The sequence below is a fragment of the Erigeron canadensis genome, chromosome 4 (assembly GCF_010389155.1).
Source record: "Erigeron canadensis isolate Cc75 chromosome 4, C_canadensis_v1, whole genome shotgun sequence".
Lineage (NCBI taxonomy): Eukaryota > Viridiplantae > Streptophyta > Magnoliopsida > Asterales > Asteraceae > Erigeron > Erigeron canadensis.
The window spans coordinates 26,410,181-26,429,684 of NC_057764.1; the positions used below are offsets into that span (position 1 = coordinate 26,410,181).

The 19,504-nt window shown below is 34.1% G+C and overlaps 2 protein-coding genes across 2 annotated transcripts; both read right to left on the minus strand.

The window, feature by feature from the left end:
* Window positions 1-485: 485 nt before the first annotated feature.
* On the minus strand, window positions 486-14,274 carry LOC122597253 (ent-copalyl diphosphate synthase 1-like). Its single transcript, XM_043769867.1, has 13 exons — window positions 13,809-14,274; window positions 9,652-9,755; window positions 9,226-9,514; window positions 4,025-4,208; window positions 3,698-3,918; window positions 3,174-3,294; window positions 2,808-2,920; window positions 2,076-2,302; window positions 1,815-1,930; window positions 1,554-1,652; window positions 1,063-1,408; window positions 781-963; window positions 486-689 (listed from the first exon to the last, which is right to left on the minus strand). Exons 1-13 carry the CDS (start codon window positions 14,272-14,274, stop codon window positions 486-488), a joined length of 2,673 nt encoding a protein of 890 aa, XP_043625802.1.
* Window positions 14,275-17,689: 3,415 nt separating this feature from the next.
* On the minus strand, window positions 17,690-18,436 carry LOC122597254. The gene is made up of 2 exons (XM_043769868.1): window positions 18,131-18,436; window positions 17,690-18,055 (listed from the first exon to the last, which is right to left on the minus strand). The coding sequence occupies exons 1-2, from the start codon at window positions 18,434-18,436 to the stop codon at window positions 17,690-17,692; spliced, it is 672 nt and encodes a 223-aa protein (XP_043625803.1).
* Window positions 18,437-19,504: the final 1,068 nt, after the last annotated feature.

Genomic DNA, 19,504 nt, shown 5'->3' on the forward strand with positions numbered 1-19,504 from the left:
CTAGGTCGGTACAAATGGTAGGAACTATTGTCAGATTGCACGGTGTTAACGTATACTTGAACCAAATGGGATAGAACTTGAGTCTAGGTCGGTACAAATGGTAGGAACTATTGTCAGATTGCAGGCTTCTTGCATGAAAACCACAAATCAAATGGTAAATAAAATATAGGGACTAGTTCAACAGACATCTTTTACATGTACTTGATTCTATAGATATACAATATAGGGACCGGATTAGTTCAACAGAACATATTTTACATAACTTGACTATAACTCAAATGGTAGATAAAATATACTATATCATTATGGACAGACTTGAAGCTTCAACTAATTAAGATGAAGCTCTTTTATGATATAAGCTACAACATTTAATATCCAATGAACAATATTTTATGAATCATCCATGATTACTTTGGGCCTGCTTTGTTATTAGGACCCCATAGTGTTGCCCATAATAGTTGCAATATATCATATGGTGATCAACATCAAATTACATCTTCAAACAATACTTTGCTAATGTGGCGGTTTTTAGTTTCAGGATCAAAGTAGGCGTTGTAGTAGAACGTTTTGGCTACTAATAGGAACGTCTGCTTCAAATCAGGATCAAGATCCCCATGGGGGTGGCATAGTACGAGTTGCACAAGTTCTTGCATTTTGGATTCAATTCCAGAGCCCATGGTATGTTTCCCCTGAAAACATGCGTATGGTTTTCTATTAAATAGAACGACTTACCAATTAAGAGATGATAAACTAATAAAACACAATATAGTACTTATGTACCTCACGAGAGATTTGGTGACAGAGGTCATCTGTGATGGAAGAGAGTCGCTTGTATTGAGGATGAGATAATAGTTCCTTTGGTAACCCTCGGCCACTGCTCATAATTATCGTACTAATTATAAGTTCTGCTTTTCCTTGTACTTCATCTACTCCTTTTCGCCAGCCCAAAAGCCATGTTGTCCACTTTTTCCCCCAAAAGATACAAGGAAAAACAAAAAATTAGCAAAACTATACCCTTGTGTGTGATAATGATCAATGGGCCAGCAATAGAGGAGAACTTACACCACCATGGAGGTGTGGGCGGATATCTATGCCATGAGCCGCCATTGTTTCCGAGGAGATCTGGTTGAGAGTTTCATGAAGTGCATTCCCCAACACCTGCCATTGTTTGTCGCCTTCATGATGGAATTGGGAATTTGTGAATGCATCTACAAATGCTTGTATGTCATCATCCGACACTTGGGGTCTGGCTAAAAATGAGGTAATGGCTTTGAGTAGGATGGTGGTTTTGGCCCAAGCTAGTCGCTCAATGCATCTTTCTGGTTCAAATATGCTCGCCGCTGCCTCATAGTATGACCATAAAAGACTTGTGCTTAAGTTGTCCTCAATTTTAAGACCTGCATACCATCTGTTAAGAATTTCAATAGTTATAAACCTATAAATGTAAGCACAATCACAATTAGCAAATCTTTTGTAGCTGCATACATTTCTACATACTAGAAAGTACAATAGCTCATCAAAAAAGATAAACTAGAAAAAACAAAAAAACATACTTTTGAATATGGCTCCATTCTGATTGATGAATTGCTTGGCAGTGACTATAGTCCATTTTGGCCATCTCAAGATATGTGTCATTGCTAACATTTCCCATCCTACATTTCAATCGAAATAAATACATTTATTTTAATGTCAAATTAAAGCTATATATATATATCCTTCTAAAGGGAAGGGAGATGGGGTGTGTAGATAACAACATTTAGTTATATGCAACAGTATAATATTTTCATACACTTGTATGTTGTACATTATTATACCTATAGATGGTCTTCCCTATCCAGAGTTCTTTCTCACCTCCATATTGTTCCAAGTAATATCTTGCCTCTAGTCGAGGTAAGCTAGCATACCATGGCACATCGAGTGCATAACCTATCTGTTAACAAACAAATGGTGGATATTTAGGCGTAATTATATTTATAAAATTACAACTATATGTTAAAACTGGAAGAAAGACATAAAATGTGATTGCTGTTAATTAGTCATTTTTAACAGTTAAAACAGTAATTAACTGTACGTACCTCTCCTGGTAAGTCCTTAGCTAAAAGCCATTTGTCTAGAAGCTCGTTAGTTGATTGTTTTCGGGTCAAAAGATTTTGGCAAAAGATTTTGGCATCATTAAGGATTTTTTCTCCTGGAAACAAAACTTGAGATGCTCGAAAGAGATTAAACGTGACTGATACAGAGTCTGCTGTTGACTCAGGAAAACACATAAATTTTCCATCTACATTGAAGCGTTGAAGCACATCTATCATCACAAGAACATATAAAAGTGATTTCAATTTCCTAATATAATTTGTAAGTATAATAATTATAATCAATGACTATGTGTTAAATTATAGCCTTAATCTGAAACTATGTAAACCTGAGGGACCATTCGTGCTTGTTTGTTATTCTTGCAGGTTTGGTGCCAGAAGTGTCAAAAGAAGAAAGAAGAGGAAGAAGATTGTAACATGAAGTTTAGTTTAGCCTCCTATAAAAGCAACTTTTTACCCGTTTAGGGTTTTTGAGAGAGTCCATGTTACCGTTTCATATTTTCTGTATTCTCTCCAATTTATTTTCGATTAAATGTTTTTAATAGAAATATTATCAATTTAGATAATAGGTTTACAACGTGGTAAACTTTTGTGAGGTGTGAGAGGTTCTGACTTAGATCAGTTCTTGTGTTTGACTGTTCTTGAATTAAGATTCAATATATTTAGGTTTTTAATCTAAAATCTTAACACTATGTATTGGATGCTCATGAAACCAACCCGGAGAGACTGCATAACCATGTAATCTAAGAAGTCGAAAACCCATAGCTGTATCGTCAAGGTCTGGTACATCAATGCCTCTAGAGTATCCGATTCCTTGATCATTCCAATTCCTTCAAGTATATTTATCATAAGAAGAAGATATCAGCAATCGACCTTTGTAAATAGAATTCATGTATGTAGATATAAGAATCAGTTCAAATTAAACAAACTATAAATAAGACAATACATGGGCTAGAAAAATTATAGCATAACTCGCTAAATGATTAATTTTATTTTCAAAGTTTTAATACCATTATCATAAGTGGTCACTTGTAGTTCAACCATTTCAGATGACATTTATGGGTGCACTTGGTATATAAATACCTGTAGATATAAGCAACACAATCCTTGATCTCAGAACGAAAATAACGTGCGATTCCAAGATGTTGCAAGCGATCTACAGTCCAAATATGTTCATAGTTGTCTACGGGGTACAATATTGGCACTGCATCAAAAGGTTTATCAATAAGTTTTGATATATATAAAACATACTTCAACATTTGAAGTGACCAAGACCAGTTAGGCCGGATCTATAGTGAGTGTTGATCGTTGAATACCTGAATGACCTATATATAAAAAGTTTGATGAGTCACAAATTGTATCAAATGAAATTAATTAAAAAAAGCTCAATTTTTTTTAAAGGTGACAGAGAGGTTTGTCATACTTTATATTAACCGGGTTCACGATAAAAAGTTCTGTTGCATAATAGATCCAATTGTCTATGGAGTATTATTTATTATATATTATATTATTTTGAATTTTTCATCTTTTCCATTTTTTTTTTCTAGATTCAAGGTCTAACCGCAAAATGGATCACAAATAAAAAAGAGTGAATAATTCACAGGTACCTCCACCATTGAATTTGGAAACAAGATTAGTCAAATATGTAAGACACTTTTGATCTTTAGTTTGCATGAATGCAAAAGCTGTTGCTGCAGGAGTGAAGGAAATGGATCCATTATAGCGTTGAAATTTTAGAATCTTTTCCCATTCCAGTTTATCTTTATTCATTCCTTCCAAGCTATGATGGAGAATTGTCGGGCTTTTATGAACCACATCTATCGGTATCCTGTTAATATTCGTATGATAATATATCGATCATGGGTTAGTTTTTGATGATTGAGGCCGTATAACAAAAATTTAAGAAAGAAATTAACACTAGTATTTGTACTGACTTTGCGAGCTTGAGGTCTCGTCTTGCATAGATCTCTTTCATAACCTCGGTATCCACTTCTACTTTAATTTCTAGTTTTTCTGCTAGTTCAAGTAGCTTAGGGAACACTATCTCAAAACCACATGTCATGTGGTCAGCATCCTCTTCTACAAGCTTGTTCATGTTTGCATTCACAAATTTCATTCCTGATCATTAACGTAAAGGTTGGTTATTGTAAGTAAAAGTATTAAAGTAAAACAAATAAGATAACATCTTGACCCTTAGATCGTGATAAAATTGATGCATGAAGATTTCACGAAACACAAGTATTAATATGATGATGTAAGATGATTTTCATGATGCATGGTGATTTTTAGTGAACAGAAACCTATTGTTTTATTTGATTTACTTTAATACTCGTAGTTGTTTTATTTTACCGAAAAACCTAGATATATCAAGCTATAATAATAAATTAAATGAATAAGTATATATATATATATATATACAAGGTCAGGTTCACGTGAGCAGAGGTGGTACTAGAAAAAAAAACCTATGGGGCAATATTAAAAAATCCATAGATAATAAATCTAAAAGAGGACAAAAAGTTATATTTATATAAAAAAAAAATTTAAAAATACATGACAAAATCCAAATTTTAAGAGGGACATTGACAAGGGCGGATCTATGTGGTTACCACGTAGGTCCATGAATCTAGCTTACATTAGAATTTGTTTTTGCAATTATATGAAAAATTATGTTTGGACATGTCACTTAAACGTTTGGACATAGGTAAATTGTTAAGGAAGATTTTTGAAGACATTTGAGGTGGGTTAATTATAATTTATCCTTATATATCAAGGTAATGCTATAGGCAGTGGCACAATGATTTAATGGTGGAAAGTTGTATTGGAGAAGATGACCATAGATATTTATAATGTATTTTATGTTCATACCCCTTACCAGATTTAAATATAAGCCTAGTTTAATCCTTTAATAATATTATATTCCTTATTTTCTTTTCATTTTTAATTATCTATACTTCTATAGTACCTTATAAAACATATTGCATATTTATTTTAAGAAATTTAAGCATTTCTTTGAAGTATCCCCATTTTAGCCCTAATTATCTATACGATCTAATAAAATAAACCACTCTTTTCTTTTATTTTTTTAAACTTTCGGTATTTGAAAAACCAAAAATACATTTTTGTCTTTATTCACTAATTTAAACATATCTATCTAAAATATATATAATACCCTTAATGAAATAATTTACAGTATAGATCCTTCAACACATAAAATAACTACAATACCACATGACCCAAGACAGTTATCAAAACCCGGATGGGGAGTGATATTTGATTACGGAGCAACTGATACAATGACGTATGAAGAGTCTGATTTTGTTAAATTATCAAAACCCAGGGAAAGACACATTAAAGTCGTGAACAAAGGAAGAATGGATGTAAAGTCCGGAGGCACTATTGAGATTTCCCCGAGCATTAAATTATCAAATTGTCTTTATGTTCCATCTTTGTCACATACAATTTTGTCAATAAGCCATGTGACAAAAGAACTCAATTGCTCAGTACTCATGCATCCAACTTTTTGTATCTTACAGGATATCAGGACAGGGCAAATCATTGGGTGTGACATTGAGAGAGGAGGACTGTATTATATTGATGAAATAACTCAAAGTAAAACCGTGATGCTCACTCATGGAACGATTGAAAGAGAAGCATGGTTATGGCATAGATGCTTTGGACATCCATCTGGTAGTTATTTTCACATCTTGTTTCCTGATCTTTTTCTTTCCAATAAACCAATATCTTGTGAAACTTGCATTTTAGCTAAGAGTCATAAACAGACCTTTAAACCTAATAACACTAGAGTTAAAACACCCTTTTCATTAATTTACTCAGATGTTTGGGGTCCGACTCCTGTTATTGGAGGACAAAATTTCTGGTATTATGTGAAATGTGTTGATGATTGCACCCGGATGACTTGGATTTATTTTTTAAAATATATAAACCCGAAGTATATGATAGGTTCACTGCATTTTATACCTTGGTTTAAAACCAATTTCAAAAAACTATCAAAATTGTGAGGTTCGAAAATGGTGGAGAGTATATAAACTCACAAATGAACTTGTTTTTTCAATCCAAATATATAATCCATCAAACCACATGCCCTCACACCCCAGAGCAAAACGGTGTTGCTAAACAGAAAAATAGACTTTTATTGGAAATAACTAGAGCTTTAATAATCGAATCTTGTGTTCCTAAACTGTTTTGGCCTGAAACTCTAGCTATTGCTGCTTACCTAATTAATCGGCTTCCTAAAAAAACTCCTGAACATGAAAACACCATTAGAAACTTTCATTGAATCTCATACTCTTCCATAAGCTCTCACTCTTCAACCCAAAATTTTTGGATGTTATATCGAAATAAACTTGATCCAGGTGCTGAGAAATGTGTTTTTGTGGGAAAGGGAGTCACTCAAAAGGGGTATAGATGTTATGATCCAAAAACCCAACACATGTTTACCACAATGAATTGTGATTTTCTTGAAACTAGCTATTTTTACTCCCCACAACACAATGGTCAGGGGAGGAACAATGTGACACATTGAGTTGGCTTAGTTATAATTCTGAAGTTGGTAAAAATACCACAGTTGATTCTGAAATCACCATGGTTGACTCTCAAGAACAGTCATCTCACTCTCAAGGGCAGTCCTTTCAGCCTCAAAATTCCAGTGCCACCGAAACTACTGTTCCAAATATGATGTCTGAGGTAAGTAATTCTTCACTGAGTAGTTCTTTAGATGTTTCAAATGAAAGTGTACCGGATTCCATGAATGAAGGTGTGCAGGAAAGTGCAGAATCCTCTAGCTAACATAGCAATAGGAAATCTATCTAAAGAAGCAAGAGCATTCATGGCAAAGTTATATTCAGAAGAAAATCCATCAAGTGTAGAGCGAGCCTTGAAAATAAAGAAATGGAAGGATGCAATGAAAGAAACCAGTAGGTTGTCGGTGGATCTATACAGTTAAGTTTAAGGCAAATGGTAAGATTGAACGTTATAAAGCTCGATTGGTTTCCAAAGGATACACTCAGACATATGGCATTGACTATTCTGAAACATTTTCCCCTGTCGTAAAGCTAGATACAATAAGGGTCTTATTCTCTGTAGCAGCAAATCAAGGATGACCTTTTCATCAGTTCGATATTAAAAATGTTTTCTTACACGGAGAGTTAAAAGAAAAGTGTATATGGACCGTCCACCTGGTTTCGCTAAGAATTTCAAACCTAGAGAGGTCTGCAAGTTAAAGAAGTCTATGTATGGACTGAAACAGTCACCTAGAGCATGATTTGGCATGTGCACACTGACCATGAAGAAGTATGGGTATAAGCAAATTAACTCTGATCATACTCTGTTTCTTTATCATAAAGGTTATCGGATAACATGTTTGATAATCTACGTTGATGATATGATTTTCACTAGAAATGATGAAAATGAAATCAAAAGGTTGAAGAACATTTATGTGCAGAATTTGAAATGAAGGATCTGGGAAACTTAAGATACTTCCTTGGCATTGAGGTGTTGAGATCATGGCAAGGAGTTTTTATTTGTCAGAAGGAGTATATTTTGGATTTTTTGGCAGAGACAAGGATGATTGATTGTAAACCAGCAGATACACCCATGGTTATGAATCAAAAATTGTTTATGAAATTAGATGGAAAGCTTGCCGATAAGAACCAATATCAGCGAATGGTGGGAAAGGTGATTTACCTTGCCCATACTCGTCTAGATATAGCATATGCTGTTGGAGTAGCAAGTCAATTCATGCACCAACCTCAAGAAGAACACATGGATGTAGTTCTAAGAATTATCAGATACCCCAAAGGAAACACTGGTCATGGAGTATTGTTTAAAGAAAATGGTCATCTGAATATTCAAATTTATACAAATGCTGATTGGGCTAGAGATAAAGGGAACAGAAGACCAACTTCAGGATATTTTTCTCTGGTGGGAGGTAATCTTATCACATGGAAAAGTAAGAAGCAGAAAGTTGTCTCTCTATCAAGTGCGTGCAGAAGTTGAATATCGAGGTATAGCTAAAGGCTTAGCAGAAGAATTGTTGCTGAAGAAACTTGTGATTGAGTTAGGATTTACTCCCAAAGAAAGTATACAAATCATGAGCGATAATGAACCTGCGATTCAGATCTTAGAAAATCCTGTTCAACATGACAGGACTAAACATGTTGAAGTTGATAGACATTTTATCAAGGAAAAACTTGAAGATGAAATTATTAAGTTGCCGTTTGTCAAGTCAGAAGATCAACTTGCAGATATTCTTACTAAAGCAGTAGGAACGATTATGTTTCACAAGTTTCTGCGCAAGTTGAATTTTGGAGATCTCACTATTCAACTTGAGGGGGAGTGTTAGAATAAAAAAGGGATCAGATCAAATCATCATCTCCCGATAAAAGAGGAACCCGACTTAAGCAACAAGAAAAAGATCCAAGACCGTGATCAAAGCCCATCATTTACTTTCCTTATTTAGTTCTTAAATTCATATATAAATAGAGGCTCAAGGTTTATGTAAAATCATCAAAAACAATATCAATAAAAAATGATTTTCTTCTTAATCATCTTAACACTAGGTCCCCAAAATTTATCCCGTTTAAAGCCTCTAAAAACCTTAAGCCGCCACTTCATGGGTGTTAAGTCCTTTAATTAAACCATATACTTTTACGTGACTAGCCTGTTAATAATGTACATATCTATATCTATATCTATACTCATTTATAAAACAAACTCTCCCTCTCCTCCTTAATTTTAAGAACCTGAATTGACACATTTACCCTCCATCTTCATACATCCTTATTTCTATTTTATATACTGTGACTAAAATGTCCTTAAAAAAATTCAACATTTATCTCTCCCTCACGCAGAAACACATGACAAAAACCCAAACTCAAAATTCGTCCCCCTCCCCCCCCCCTTTCATATCCCACGCAATAACGCATCACATCTCCGACCGCAATGAAATTACTTCTATGTTCATAACCATACCATCACCGTCGCCGTTACCGCCGCTGCATTGCGCGGACACCAATCTAATATATATATAATAACGACCATCGATCGACCCATTCATAAGTAAATGGGTCAGATTGTCACCTTTGAATATAAACTTAATAATATTAATGTACGTTACCTTTATCACGCTTATTAGGATGAACCTTCCAATGCGTCAATGCGATCACACAAGCCAATGTGTTGAGGAGCCTATCAAAGGCCGAAAACAACAAAGTTTCACCCCACGAGCCATCTGGAAGCTGATTGTTCACGATCCATTCTAGACTTGACGGGAATTGAGGACTAGCGTTGATATTTTCAATTAGTGCAACCCAAGCTGTGTCATAAGCTGAGGAACTAATCTCTCCATCTCCCATTGATCCAAATATTGACTTAATTTCTTCCACATATTCTTGGATATCTTTGGTCTTCCATACAAAGAATGAATGAAGTCAGATTATTACGAGTAATTTATTAATTGATCAGTGGCAACTTAAACATCTCTATTTCAAATAAAGTAATTAAATTAATACATATTCTGATTGTTTCCATAGTAAATTAGTACCTCTGAACAGATGATAGAATTAGTAACATGACTTCTGTTTGAGTCATCTTCTGCAATGGCATAATGTTTCACAAATGGAGAATTACATTGCTCTATTTGCCCACCTATATATACCACATAATTACACGATTATTAATGGGGCTTTAGAATCAATTAATCAAGCACAGTCGGGTCCGTCATTCTACGTGTACTAAGATTATATTAATTTATATATATATATTCGATCGTTCAAATAAATACCCTAGCTTGTAGTTAGAAATATGGACAGCATTGCACCGAAAACTGGCGACCTTAGTATAAATGTACGGAGTAATATGTAACGTGTACATGTGCTAGAGCAAAAACAGAAAACAAACAAAATCAAAGAAAAGGTTAACAAAGATACCTATAGAAGAATGAAAGAGTTTATTAGGATGATGTGACTGATAATGATGAGAATAAGTAATGCGAGAGGAGGATGGCGGATGGTGAAAGGTGTTGATGAAAGAAGGTTGCAAGACGATAGTAGTCATCATTTTAGTTCAATTGGTGTTTCTGAATTGTTTGCCAAATTCTTGCAACAAGTAACACGATAATATATATTTATAGACACGAGCCCGTCAACACATCACAACACAAATTAAATTAACATGTTTTGTGTTTGATCTTATCATGTACGTTTTGTGTCCTGTCCGTGTATAAAAAATGACACGATAGATTTTGTCTGTTAACTACTAGTTAAACCCGTTAAGACTCGTTATGATGACTTCTACGAACTTATTCTAGCGATAAAGGATTATATTATATTTTTATATATATATATATAATATTAGAAGGAATGGAATCATGAATAGTAACTCACCTACGTGGTGAGTTACCATCTGTTCACGTAACATCTGGTAATATTATTTGGATTTTTCTAAATCGCATCTCATTCATGTTTTTTTTTTATTACGGGTTACTTATTAGTTTTTTTTCTTCCACATATTGTTTTGCTTTTGAGTTCTCAAATAGCATATTGCAACATTTTTATGGTCATATCTCTTACCATTACCATTACTCAGATTTTGCGACATCACATCCCGTTCGAACATTTTATTACGAGTTACCTATTGGTTTTTTGCACAACTTTTTTTCCCCTGTCTGGGTCTTCAAACAGTATATTACAACCTTTTCATGGTTATATCTTGTACCATTATGTACCCCTATTTGGATTTTTGCATACTTTGTCCTTAAAGGTTTTCAAATAATTTATTGAAAATTTTCATTCGATTTTTTTTCTTTTGTTTTTTCTTGTTGATCGTACATATTAAAGATATTTATTCGATGCTATAAATTAATTTTTAGATACATTTGTATTATTGCTTTAAATAAATATTTATTTCTTATGCCAAATTTTTTAAGCTAACATTTATAACGACAAATCATAAATAGCAAAATGTAATCACAATAATGGAAACTCCGCAAAAACTAATATAATTTTGTCATTAAATAAATATATATTTGAAACAGACTTATCAGTGACAGAATTATTTTTTAATTAAATGGGTGGAGACTAAAGGCAATTACACTAAAACAACACAACGATTTAAAACGAAGATTGAGGCCCTGTCTTGAACGATACTAGTTATATGAAAAGGATTATTATTCGTACAACATCATTTAAGACTTATTATTAAGGATTTTTATTAAAGAATTAATAGTTATGACTTTTATGAAATGTATATTAAAAAAATCTTTTAACAAGACTTATTTATATTCGTTAGTTATTATGTCATGTTTCTGTTTATCAAATTTCAGCGATTGACATTTTTCTTCGCAAATTTCCGGTCAAATTTTAGCGATAGACATTAAATCCCCATTTGTATTTAAGTATATTAAATTTTTTTTGAACAGCAGTGGTTATTGGACTTAGCGGCATGCCTCTTCATCGTCCGGTAGAGATCGACCACGTCACCAGCACAGTCAATCTGAGGGCATGACTGGCGGTGGAAGTCTCACTACCGTTCTAGAAGAAACCAGCTAAATGCTAGAAAAAAACCCCATGCCCCAACTCATTTTACCCTTCTCAGTTTAAATATTTGTTTTGTTATTCCCATGTAACAAGTAGAGGTTATAATAATTGTTAGAATCCAACTAGTTTTTAAAAAATGATTGTTCGAATCTCATTTTAGACGTCTTCATAGTACGAAACATAGTATAGTGTTTTTAAAAAAATTTGAGAATATAAAAATACTACACATAATATCACACATATCTATTTTTAGTCAGCGTGAACAATTTATAAATTTATGCATACTAAAATATGTGAAGTTATAAAAATCCACAATTTCATATTTAATTTGTCACACCATTTTTTTTCTACACTACATATCATATCGTTAGTGTAGTCAAGAATGGTTTGACAAATTAAGTATTAAATTTCATACTTAAAATTATGGGTTTTATAAGAATTCACACTTGTTTGTGTGGATAAATCACCACATACTTTTAATTCAATAAAGTTTTTACACATATATATAATCGTAATAAATTTTTATAATTTGTTTACACTAATAAATAGTTGCAAGTTAGCAATATTATATATATAGAGTTTCCTTATTTTAAAAACCATTTTTTTGTAAAAATCATGAGAACTCTTAAAAAATATATTTGTTCACATGTTTTTTTTGTTCATTCACATGTGAAATGATATAAAAATGTATGTTGTAGAAAAAACATTTTTATGAAACCTTCAAATTTAGGCTTTTGTGAACTTGTGAATGAATTTGTTCACGTTTTTTGATCACATGTGACAAACGACTATATATTAGGTTTTGAAAAAAATTTTCTTCTGCAACATATGTTTTTATGACGTTTTACATGTGAATGAACAAAAAAAACATGTGATCCAATATGAAATTTAAGAGTTCTCACGGTTCCTACGAAAAAATGGGTTCTCAAAATAAGGGTATATATATATATAAGGTAAAGTTATTTTGAGAACCTTTTTTTTTGTGAGAACCTTTGAGAACTTTTCAAATCAAGCCCAACCGATGATTGTTCTTTACATGAAAATTATTTTTTGAATAACTTATGTGTAATTTTAAAGTTTATAATTGTGTGAAACATGGATTATCATCCGTAATACAATTATGTGGAGATTTGGATTCTTGATCATATGTGCACGAATATTGCTATGATCACATATATGCAAGTCGATCACATGTAATCATAACAATATTCGTGCACATGTAATCAAGAATCCAAATCTCCACATAATTGTATAACGGATGATAATCCATGCCTCCACACAATTATAAACTTCAAAATTACACATAAGTTATTCAGAAAACAATCAAAAAATAATTTTTATGTAAAGAATAATCATCAGTTGAGCTTGATTTGAAAAGTTCTTAAAGGTTCTTGCAAAAAAAAAGTTCTCAAAATAACTTTTCATTATATATATATTGTTTCCAGTGCGTTTTAATTTTATTTAATCTTGACCTCTCATTTGAATTTTGTTTGAATCACGGCCGTATAAAATAACTCATTAAAAGCGGAGTGATGGTTATTGATAATATAAAAGCGTGTTAAATTGAATTGTGGATAATTAATACAGTTTACAAAAGTTTAGAAAGAGTCTTAAGTTGAGCGAATAAGTTGGAACATTAGGATTATTGCTGAAAATTTGGAGTCTGTTGCTAGAGAGAAGGAGTACATGGGTTTAGTTTTGCATGCATGTGTATATTTTCTTTGTTTCATTATAAACAAGGGTATGTTAATTTTGCTTGTATTCTCAAATCTCAAATATCAATTGTGATAAGGTTGAAAGCGGAAAAAGATCAATTTCTTCTTTCTCATTTTTTACATATTCACATATAAAAAGATGAACGAATTGCATTTTTGGTCCCTGTATTATTACACATATTGTAAGTTTGATACAAATGTGAAAAGTTGCGAAACGTATCCTTGTCATATCACACCTCTTGCAATTTTGGTCCAAAAGTAACGTGCCGTTAGAATTCAGCCGTTAATGTCTCATGTGCTTGTCACATGGGGGGTAGTTTCATCTATTTATTGCTCATAGGACCATTTCTGCAAAATAATAATAATAATAATAATAATAATAATAATAATAATAATAATAATATCTATAGGTATCTTTTTCATTTAATGTATATGTATATATCTATTGCCATCCAGGTTCGAAATAGCCCCCTTCCCATCAATTAATTTTCCAGGTGGTGGTTCAGAGGTGGTAGCAGGTGGCTGGATGGCGGCATGCAACAAATTAGGGTTTTTATTTAGGGTTTCGGTTTGTACAACCCCCAGATCGATCGATTGAGCATTTGTTTCTGATATTGAATCATCCCCACCCTTAATCGCCCCCTCCTCATCCTTATTCTGATCGGAATTTGTCCCAGAGGCGGCCAAAAATGGTGGTGATTGCTCAGCAGCGGCGACATCTTCAAAATTGGGGTTTTCAATTATGGTTTTGTTATTAAGAACCCTAAATTTGATCGACCTAGAACCAGATTTCGATCCAGAAGCCCTCTCATCCCCGATTAAAGCCTCCCCTATCTTTAGTTGTTCATGGACGGTCGAAATAGGTGGCGGGTGGGTGGTAACAGGCGTCGGATGTGCAAATCTGGGAGGCGGCATAGTGGCTTAATCGAATTGATCAGAAAATGAGGCTGTTTGAATCGAATCAACAGGCTTCAAGAGTGTGGATGGAGATCTAAGATTGTAAATTGATTGAACATGTTTTTTATTGGCTTCAAAATCTTATACATATGTTTGATATTTATTTCTCAATTCTTCCAAGATTTCTTCATCAGTTTTCTTCTTTTTCTTTTTTCGTGATTGAGACATGATATGTTACATGGATTTGTAGAGAATTGAAAAAGGAACAAGATGGTGTGAAAAACAAGATCAAATTTCGGCCAAAAAAGGCTAGATTTAGCTTAAAATGGCCGACGACTGAAAAGTAGAGAAAATCGTACTTTTTGTAGAAATGGTCCTATGAGCAATAAATGGACAAAACTACCCCCATGTGACAAGCACATAGGGGGCATTAACGGCTGAATTCTAACGGCACGTTACTTTTAGACCAAAATTGCAACAAGTGTGATATGACAGGGATATGTTTCGCGACTTTTCACATTTTTGTATCAAACTTGCAAAAGGTGTGATAACACATGGACCAAAAATGCAATTCGTTCTAAAAAAAATACACATTGGGTTAGTGATGAGCGCCCATTTTGTGATAAAACCCCCTAAGAAAAGGCTTCATTTCTGTGCTTAAATGAGTTATTATTCCGGAACTATTGATACTTAATGAATGATGTGTTTATGCAGGTTCACGGAAGATCCGAGAGAGGGTAAATGACATCAAGGGACTCAAGAAAGAAGCCTATGAAGTCACAAGACACAAGGAAGTGATTCGGGAGCCAAACGAAGACACAAGAACAAGAACAAGAACAGCAGCCACCAGTGCCGCTGGCTACCATGCCAGCGCTGTTGGCCAACCACGAGTGCCGCTCCCTAGTCACGAGCGCCACTGGCCCAGAAAAGCACAGGACCAGCGCCGTTGGTCGGCCCAGATCAGAAACCGACTTTTCACACTATTTAAGTCAAACTAACCCTCAAAACCTTAAGAGAGAGCGGATTCAGCAGTCCTAGCCGCCCAACAACAACCCTAGAACGACATTGCAGATTCCAAGGAGGTTTTGGAGCTTCTAACACCTTCCGATCTTCATTCTTGGTCTAGATCTTTCATCTTTATTTACTTTATATTATCGAACAATGTCTTTCATCTTTTCAGACTTTGTTATTCCTTTAATAATGTTAGGCTAGTAGGCTGAATACTTGTTTGGATCGATGTGATCATGTAGACGCTTATTGTTTTACTGTGTTTGTTTAGATTCTGTTGGAATGTGTTTTACAGTTTATCGTAGATCCATGTTTATTAGTAATTCATGTTGATATTGGTTTTATATCTGAACATATTAGTTTAATTCTGACGGTTGTCTATGATCATACACTAGGACTAATTTGCTAGGACAGAAAACGACTAGTCGGTCTATAACTAGAAGTAAAAAGTGATTTACTTGTAACCGAGGGATCCAGAATCATAGTAACTAGGATGAATTGAACATGAAGCTTAACAATGCCAGACGCGATCTTTTGACTTGTAACCGAGCACTGTGGTCACTGGATGGATTTATATCTGGTCAAGGCTTAAGAGCCGGGTAACTAAAAGATGAATTAGTAACACATACTTTAGGTTATTAATGCTTAAAACAATGAATCTAGCGAGAATTTGTTTTAAAGGGTAGTGTGAGTCTAGCGACAACACTACTAATTAGGCAAAGTGAATCTAATGAGAATCTGAACCGTGATGAAGTTTCCAACAGACTAGCAAACCAGTAGGATAATATTTGGTCACACCATGAGATCGGAGATGCCAAACAAGTAATTTAATTTAATTACTGTTATTTGCTTTTTCAAAATATTTTCAGATTAGCCTCTCACTGAAAAGCGGTTGCGGCTAGATTTTTAATTTACTGTTAAAAGTAGTAGTTTATTAGGAGTTAGTGACAAACCCCCAAACAAACTAGAATTACAAATACTACTAGATTAGGTAATGCAACGCGTCCCTGCGAACGATCCTGTAACTTACCACTTAGCTATACTATACTAACCGGATTCTCTGCTCGTTAATTGTGTGTTTAGGATAGATAGTTACTTGTACAACATAAATTTAAAAGACAAAAAATAAACATGCATTAGTTAGTATATTAAAAGGGCCTGGAAACACAACTGAAAGCATGGAAGAGAAGAGATTTATGTTTTGTGTTAATACATTGTGTTAATACATTGAAGTAACAGAATCAATAATCGTGTTAATACATTGAAGTAACAGAATCAATAATAAGTGATGATTATGTTTTGTGTTTTATTTATATGTTTGGGTATGCATGTATTTCTCTTTTTCCTTTCCAATTAATATATATACACATAAGAAACGTTGAGTTGTTTAAGGGAGTATTTGGGATTGATTATTTAACATGATTTTTTGATTATTGAGTTTTCAAATCACAAAAAATCTTTTTAAGTGTTTGGTAAAAAATTAATAAAAAGTGATTTTTCACGTTTTGGAGGCGTGAAAATGTGATAATTCAGAAGTAGCTTCCCTCCTACTGCACCAAAACGCGACTGAAAATATTTGCTCTCCCGCCATTTATTTTACCCTAATACCCTTATATATAACCTACCGTCCCCTCAAACTTTCACATCACCTCAATTCATTCATCAATTTCCCATCCCCTAATTCGTTCAACACTTCCTTGTGTGCAGTTCATCTACAAAGGTGATATTAAACAACATAATCAAATCCAAACACTATCTTCCGGCAGTACGTTTTGTTACAACTAATTATCTGATTATGATTATTCAAAACACATAATCTATTTTTGTTAATCAATCCCAAATACCCCCTAATTCGGGTGTTATTAAGGAGTTCCCATAATGCATATGTAGAAGATATCGTGCGTTTCCTTTCTGGTTGTGAGTATGATCCACCCAATATATCCGTATGTTATATATCCAGGCTAAATCAGTTTGGTCTATGCTTACATATATAAAAGTAGAGCTATGATAACATGGTTTTGCTTCAGCTATGGAGTATATATGATAGGAATGTAAAAGGATTAACCATCTGAAATATATGACTAGATGAAGTGATGAACAACTGGACCTACTTATTTAGGCCTCACCCAACCTAAGACACCTTCCTCCCTCTTCCTTACTGCCACATCAGTTTTTCTCTCTCCTAAATCATCTTTTTCTCACTCACTACCAACCCTACCTCTTCCTCACATCTTGCTCATCTCTTACTCAACTTTTATTTTGTTTTATTTTATATTTATCCTATAATAAAATAAACTCACTTTTATTACATAAAAACAATACATGAATAAAAGTAAAACATATTACATCTAGAAAATAAAAAAACAACAAGATACATAAATAAATAAATAAAGACAACTTTTACATTATTATTAAAAAGAAAACTTCAACGTTGGCGATTGTTTTGTGGCAAGTTCCAAATGTGTTCGACTAGAGCAACTTGAAGACGGTTGTGCGTCACTCGATCACGTAACTCCCCCATCATACGTAACTGTGTTCCAACTCGTTGCTCCCAAGTACGAGCTGGCCTCTCCTCTGGAATTAATTCCAAATCTAGAGGACTAATTGCACGACCGTTATGATCAACGACCATGTTGTGCAAAATTACACAATAGTACATCATACGTTTAATTTTGTTGATGCTCATAGGACACGCTCCATGAGTGAGGATTTGAAAACGACCTTGAAGTACCTCGAATGCACGCTCTACGTCTTTCCTTACAGCATCTTGATAGCACTTGAACTTTGTGGTCTGGGGTCCATGGGACACTTGAAAGACTTCACAAGTGTAGGCCATTCAGGATAAATATCGTCGGCTAGATAATACCCTTTGTAAACTGCTGGCCATTAGTGGTAAAGTTGACCATAGGAGCTCTATCTTCAAAGAGCTGGTCGAATGAGTCAGATTCATTGAGTATGTTGATGTCGTTGTTCGAACCGGCGGGTCCAAAGTAAGCGTTTCAAATCCACAAATCATATGAAGCAAGTGCTTCAAGCATAATCGTGGGGTTTCCTTTGCACCACGATTGTATTGGCCTTGCCATGCAGTGGGGTAGTTTCTCCATGGCCAATGAATACAATCAACGCTTCCAAGCATCCCCAGAAAACCATGCACCTCCAAATGTTCCGCCATCACTCGATCAACATTTTCTTGTGTCGGTTTTCTTAGGTACTCCGCGTGATACAACTGAACAATACACTTACAACAGTTGTTTAAAGAATCATATGACTTTTGTTGACCCATTTCTAAGTACTCATCTAATTGGTCGGCGTTGGCACCGTACGCCAGCTAGCGTACAACGAATGTACATTTTTGAAAAATGTTTAAAGTGGGAGCACCCACGACATCGAAAGGAGGATTGTGAAAGTATTGAAAGTGAACCGGTAATGGTTGGCGTTAAAGGATTGTATGTCATTCACTATACGAATAAACATTTCCTTGGGCATTCAAAAACTCATGCGAAAATAATCAGCAGGAAAGACGGGTTCTGGGGCGAAGTAATGATTAAATAAACGGGTTGCTGGATCGACGTGGTTTCTGGGTATGTATTTTCTTGTTGCTCTTGGTATGTTAAACCGTGTGGAACTCTTGGCTTCTTTTTCTCCATCTTCCAAAAAATTAACAAATGCGTTCAACATTTCTGGATCTATTATATACCTACTAATGTAGGATGTTGAATCTTCAACGTAACTTGACATTTTTGTTTTATGAAATGGTGTATTGTTTTATATTTGTACGTGTGTGTGTTTTTTTTGAATGATATGAGGTTGATAATAAAATGATGAAAGTGTATGTATATATAAGGTGAGTTTTTTTTATAAAAAAATAGTAGCCGTTAACATTTAAAAAAAAATTAAACATGTAACGGTCAAAAGTGGCCCACTCCCACTCGTCTACCACCATCGATGGATCGAAGGGAGAGTTGTGGACTAGCTTTAACGAATCCGCTGCCATTGCAGTCCCCATCGACGAGATTGAGGAAGGTGGTGTCGACGAGGGGTTGGCACCGGCCTTAGGCAAAATATTTATATGTTTTGATCTCTTTATTAGGATTAATAATCTTTTTTATTGGTTTCTGTAGATCTTAATCATCTTAATATATATATTATAAGAAAGTTGAACTAATAACTTATTAACCAATCAATAAGTTCAATTTTATTAAATTGACTTCCGCTTATGTCATCAATTAATTTATTTAAA